We start from the raw sequence: 6,316 nt of genomic DNA, 5'->3' as shown, positions 1-6,316 counted from the left end.
TAGATTTTCTGTAAATAGTTTTAATATTAAATAAAAAAGACTCCCATATAAAAAAAAGAAAGCTACAGTCCACAATTTAATTGTCTTTTTTTTAACATAAGTATTGAAAGCAAGGGGGTTGAAGGAAAAAATACTCCCGGAAAAATTCACAATTGTTTGCGCTCATCTCTTTTCTCTAAACCATATAAAATCATAATAAAACACATTAACTGTACATATATACAAATCTCCAAGTGTATAGAAATTGCATAATTTGCTTTTTCACTTTTTTTTTGTTTTGTTTTTTGTTTTTTGTTAAATACAGCTAGAGATGCCAGTATTTTGATGGGAGGGCAGTGTGAGGATATTATTCCATAATCTACAGTTGGACAAAGACTCATCAAATCCACATCAAATATCATGGCTCTCCGCTTTTAAGAAACCCCATTGTTTGTTCATGAAGGGTGGTGTAAATGACGGATGGGTGTATTGTGAATGGAGGAAATAAAGAAACCCGATTACGGTGGCTTTATACTACGAAAGAAAAATAGAATCTGATAGTCTAATATTCCAGCGCCATCTGAAAACATGGGGGGTGATTGACAAGAGTCCTTTCTGTATTTAAACAGAGGGTCTGATTCATGACACGATCAGAAATCTAAATAAACCACGGCCAGACAGTGAGGGGCTCAGCAATAGCACTGTTGTCCTACACAATCAACATATTAAGACGCGCGCGCACGCACGCACGCACGCACGCACACAACGACATACACACTTTCCACAGAGAGCATGGTTCAAGTAGACGGGTTTCATTGTGACTCACAGTAACACATTGATGAGAACAGTACTCTTGCTTTTTTGTGGAAAAATGATATGACGCTAACATCATTAAAAGACCTGTGATCACGTCAAACAACCATTATTGTGTGAACTAGACCTAAGAGTGAGAAAATATCCATGTTTTTTGTTTTTTTGTTCCATTTTCTTTTTTTTAACTTTCTATTAAATATTTTTTCCCCCCAGACTAGAGCTCGTCCTATGCTTTATTTTCCACCGGTTGGTTAACATGAACGGCGTAATTAGTGCAGCTGGCTGTGAATGACAAACAAACAACAAACATTGGTGACGTTGGTGGGCGGAGGGGTGGAGCCGGGGAGCGACATCTGTGATTGGCGAACAGCTGTGACTGACAGCTCCCTTCACCCATCACTGCCTCTGAGACCTCACCCCTCGTCTCCTCCTGCCTCGGACCGACGCGTCGGGCTTCGACAGGGCCGCCGTCTGCAACAGGACCGAGAGAAAAAGCTTCATCGAGTTGAAACTTTCCATCAAAAAGTTGACCTCGCTGTTGAAAAGCAACACTTTCTGGGTGTTGTTGAAAGTTTTGTCACTTTGAACATTCGATATCGAGTAAGCGACGTGACGAGATTTGCCCAAAAATGACAGCCTGTTCAAATGCTGGGTCTGGTTGGAACCGCCACTTCAACCCGAGCGCAACACAGCAAGAATTTGGAAAATCCGATGATGGGTTCCGGACAAATGGATTTTTTTTTCTTGCCTTTTTGGGGAACGTTTTTCTGTGATATCGTCTAGAGAAAATCAGGTTAAAAAAAAAAAAAAAGGCCTTCAAATTAGAGTAAAACAGTACAAAATATTTCTCAACGAACAGGTATTTCCTCGATTGTCTCAATGTCTCACCTGCTATTGGTGGAACCCTTTCTTCTGATAAGTTTCAGTTCCAAATATACAATTGCTCGTACAGGCCGAAATTCGGAGACAAAAATTACCGTCACGTTTCTAACGGATGTCATTTGCCCTAAAATCTCGACTTAACTCGTGCAAATAGAACATTATTGGTAAGAAGAGCAGTGCGGGCAGTTGAATAGGTCGTTTACTTCCCCATTCAATTGTTTCTTTCCCTTTTAGAGGCATTGAAAGGTTTTTTGTTTTGTTTTGTTTTTTGAGAACATTTCACAAAGATGGCAGCCACTGTTTGGCAACTGACAACGGCCTAGCAAAAAAAAAAAAAAGGACCACTAGTGTGCCAAGTGGTCCAAATACCACTCGACAAAAATCATTGACCGACGTGTTTCCATAGTATATTTTATTTATTCATATATTTAGACAGACTGTCCAGATGAGTTCAATGTTTAAGAAGTGCGGTCCACGTTTCCACATTATGTTTCATGAAACATAAAAAGTCGAAGTGATTAAAAGCACACATTTGTTTGCATTATTGTTGTAATCTGACAAAGTTTTCAGACCCCCTTAAAGTTTTCACTCTTTGTTAAAATCATTTCAGTGCATTTTTTTCCTCATTAATGTATACACAGCACCCCATATTGACAGAAAAAACAATTATTGAAATTGTATTTATTAAAAAAAGAAAAAGTGAAATATCACACAGCCGTAAGTATTCAGACGCTTTGCCGTGACACTCATAGATTGAACTCGGGTGCCGTCCATTTCTTCGGATCGTCCTTGAGATGCTTCTCCACCTTCATTGGAGTCCAGCTGTGTCTGATGATACTGATTGGACTTGATGAGGAAAGCCACGCCCCTGTCTATAGAAGACCTTACAGCTCACAGTGCATGTCAGAGCAAATGAGAATCCCGAGGTCAAAGGACAGAACTGTGGCAAGGCACAGATCTGGCCAAAGTTACAAAAAACTTTCTGCTGCACTTAAGGTTCCTAAGAGCACAGTGGCCTCCATAATCCTGAAACGGAAGACGTTTGGGACCACCAGAACCCTTCGTAGAGCTGGCCGTCCGGCAAACTGAGCAATCGGGGGAGAAGAGCCTTGGTGAGAGAGGTCAAGAAGAACCCAAAGATCACTGTGGCCGAGCTCCAGAGATGCAGTTGGGAGATGGGAGAAAGTTCTAGAAAGTCAACCATCACTGCAGCCCTCCACCAGTCGGGACTTTATGGCAGAGTGGCCCGACGGAAGCCTCTCCTTGGTGCGAGACACGTGAAAGCCCGTGTGGAGTTTGCCAAAAAAAAAAAAAAAAAAAACACCTGAAGGACTCCAAGATGGTGAGAAATAAGATTCTCTGGTCCGATGAGACCAAGATGGAAATTGTTGGCCTTAATTGTAAGTGTCATGTGTGGAGAAAACCAGGCACTGCTCATCAGCTGTCCAATACAGTCCCAACAGTGAAGCACGGTGGTGGCAGCATCATGCCGTGGGGGGTGTTTTTCAGCTGCAGGTTGCAATCGAAGAAAAGATGAATGCGGCCAAGTACGGGGATATCCTGGACCAAAACCTTCTCCAGAGTGCTCAGGACCTCAGACTGGGCCGAAGGTTCACCTTCCAACAAGACAATGACCCGAAGCACACAACTAAAATAACAAAGGAGTGGCTTCAGAACAACTCTGTGACTGTTCTTGAATGGCCCAGCCAGAGCCCTGACTTAAACCCAATTGAGCATCTCTGGAAAGACCTGAAAATGGCTGCCCACCAACGTTCCCCATCCAACCTGACAGAGCTGGAGAGGATCTGCAAGGAGGAATGTCAGATTTCACCCCAAATCCAGGTGTGAAAAGCTTGTTGCTTCATGCCCAAAAAGACTCATGGCTGTATTAGCTCAAAAGGGGCTTCGACTAAATACTCAGCAAAGGGTCTGAAGAATACTCATGGCTGTGTGATATTTCAGTTTTTCTTTTTTAATAAATCTGCAAAAATGTCAACAATTCCCTTTTTGTCTGTCAACATGGAGTGCTTTGTGTTCATGAATGTGGAAAAATCTTTAGCAAATGGCTGCAATTTCACAAAGAGCGACAAATTGAAAGGGGGCTGAATACTTTCTGTACCCAAGCTATATACTGACATTTACTTTTGTCACTTTTGTGAAGCTGTCGTAGTGAACATTAAGTCAGTGTTTACCAAGTTTATAGCTGTAATTGACGCAGATAAACTGTCTTTCATATTAATTCATGGTTCATTTGCCTTTATTTCAGCGTAAACCTAACCTACAACACCAAATATTTTATGTATAATAAATCTGATATTTATTGTAATACAGATTCATTTATCGCTTGTGATTGTTTTCTAATTTTGAAATCAATACCGTAGTAGCCTTTGTTTCTTCGAGTGCTGTTGTAGCATCCACGTCTCTGAAGTCCTCCAACACGTTCTGCAGTCTGACACACAAAATATGAAACAGTGAGACATTCAAACGGAAACGAAAACCCTCATCTCAAAGCTCAGCTCAAGCATTACTGAGCAAGGAACTTACGTTTGTTTTCTTTTTCTCCCTCGACGGGCTCCAGACACCGCTCCTGATTGTTCCTTGGGTGCAAAATCCATCATTATGACATTAGTCAGTTGCTTAAAAAGGCAGCATTCCAGTCAATCTCAATGGTTTCGCCATCTAGTTCAAGCCACATTGACAAACATTAAGATCTGAAACTGCCGGCTTTAAATACACAATTTTCATCATGTGATCATTTGGGATTTACAGTGGAACCTCAACAGCATAGAGGGGGGTAGTGGCGGTCCGGTTTGGTGGCCTCAGTATTGCATCTCTGCTTTTTGCAGAAGATGTGGTTCTGTTGGCTTCATCAAGCCGTGACCTCCAACTCTCACCGGAGCGGTTCGCAGCCGAGTGTGAAACGGCCGGGATGAGAATCAGCACCTCCGAATCTGAGACCGTGGTCCTCAGTCGGAAAAGGGAGGCGTTCCCTCTCCGGGTCGGGAATGAGATCCCGTCCCAAGTGGAGGAGTTCAAGTATCTCGGGGTCTTGTTCACGAGTGAGGGAAGAACGGAACGGGAGATCGACAGGCGGATCGGTGCGGCGTCTGCAGTGATGCGGACTTTGTATCGGTCCGTTGTGGTAAAGAAGGAGCTAAGCCGAAAGGCGAAGCTCTCGATTTACCGGTCCATCTACGTTCCTCCCCTCACCTATGGTCACGAGCTGTGGGTCGTGACCGAAAGAACGAGATCCCGGATACGAGCGGCCGAAATGAGTTTCCGCCGCAGGGTGTCCGGGCTCTCCCTTAGAGAATAGGGCAAGAAGCTCGGTCATCCGGGAGGATGTCAGAGTAGAGCCGCCGCTCCTCCGCATCGAGAGGAGCCAGATGAGGTGGCCGGGGCATCTGATTCGGATGCCTCCCGGACGCCTCCCCGGTGAGGCGTTCCGGGCACATCCCACCGGGAGGAGACCCCGGGGACGACCCGGGACACGCTCGAGAGACTATGTCTGTGAACGCCCCGGGATGCCACGGAAGAGCTGGATGAAGTGGCTGGGGAGAGGGGAGCCCGGGTGTCCCTGCTAAAGCTACTGCCCCCGCGACCCGACCTCGGATAAGGATGGATGGATGGATGGATCTCACTAGCAACCAAGGACCAAATCATATTGTACAACCTTTGATGTTCTGCTCTATTCTTGAATTTAGCACATAGTCGTATAGTCAGGTTCATAAATATTGGGACATTGAAACAATTCATCTATTCGGCTTTAATCACCACCACAATAGATTTGAAATGAAACGAACAAGATGTGCTTTAACTGCTGACTTTAAGCAGTTAAAATCATAAATCAAACTTTCCTTTTTTAATACTTGGTTGTATTAAAAAGCTAGTGGTGTGCAAGGGCGTGGGGGTGGGGGTGGGGTGCATCCACCTGGGGGGATTAGGCAAACGGGTTTTGGGGGGCATCAACAGCCGTCTCCCTTTCAAATTTCCCGGGCCAGCGTTGTTTCAAGGCGCCGAATAACTTCAATCCCTCTGCTGACCATCGGTTTTCTGGAGGATAAAAGTTCGATCAGCACGCTCTCTGGCCCATCTTGGGCCTCTCATTTGATTTAAAAGACACCACCATGCCTGAAGACAAAAGGCGTGACTGATCAGGTTTCAATCGTTTGCCGTGCACTTGCAGGCACCCTCATAGCGGTCACACCACCGCTGCCTCACGCTGACTTGCTACCTTGGGCTTCAGGAACTTTGTTGAAACTTTCCAGAAAATGAAAAAAAAAAAAAAAAAAAAATGCCCAGCCCTCATTTGCCAACAACTGGGCATAAGACTCGTAAAGCAGAAGCAACCTCGCGCAGCTGTGAGGATTCAGATGTGACACAATTAGCAACATTTTTGCTCAACAGCTACGTTCATCACCTCTTTTTGATTTTTAATTGACTGTACATTCCAAAAAATAAAACTGCAAACCATTAACATTTAGTATCGTGGTAACACTCCATGACAAAGTAGTCATGCTACCAATGTAACAGCTATGGCTAACAACTGTTTTGTTTACAGCGTGACTGCTAGCTTAGCATTGCTAACGCTGCTATTTTGCAGAAACTGGACAGCGTTCTCTGTGACCTTTTATCACTGCAA

General features: G+C 44.2%; 1 protein-coding gene across 4 annotated transcripts in view; it reads right to left on the bottom strand.

Annotated features, from left to right (window-relative positions):
• The window catches only part of mbd6 (methyl-CpG binding domain protein 6), a 26,677-nt gene continuing 20,361 nt past the window's right edge, over positions 1 to 6,316 (bottom strand). For all 4 annotated transcript variants that reach the window (XM_061766779.1, XM_061766760.1, XM_061766754.1 and 1 more), the window contains exons 11-13: positions 4,219 to 4,271; positions 4,051 to 4,123; positions 1 to 1,263 (exon numbers count right to left, since the gene is read on the bottom strand). In XM_061766779.1, coding sequence (XP_061622763.1) covers positions 1,189 to 1,263; positions 4,051 to 4,123; positions 4,219 to 4,271 — 201 coding nt within the window. In that variant the 3' untranslated portion in view covers positions 1 to 1,188. The remainder of the gene's footprint in view (positions 1,264 to 4,050; positions 4,124 to 4,218; positions 4,272 to 6,316) is intronic.

Source organism: Phyllopteryx taeniolatus, chromosome 1, assembly GCF_024500385.1.
Source record: "Phyllopteryx taeniolatus isolate TA_2022b chromosome 1, UOR_Ptae_1.2, whole genome shotgun sequence".
Taxonomy (NCBI): domain Eukaryota; kingdom Metazoa; phylum Chordata; class Actinopteri; order Syngnathiformes; family Syngnathidae; genus Phyllopteryx; species Phyllopteryx taeniolatus.
The sequence above is the reverse complement of the archived record's forward strand: the minus strand, read 5'-3'. Positions and strand labels throughout refer to the sequence as shown.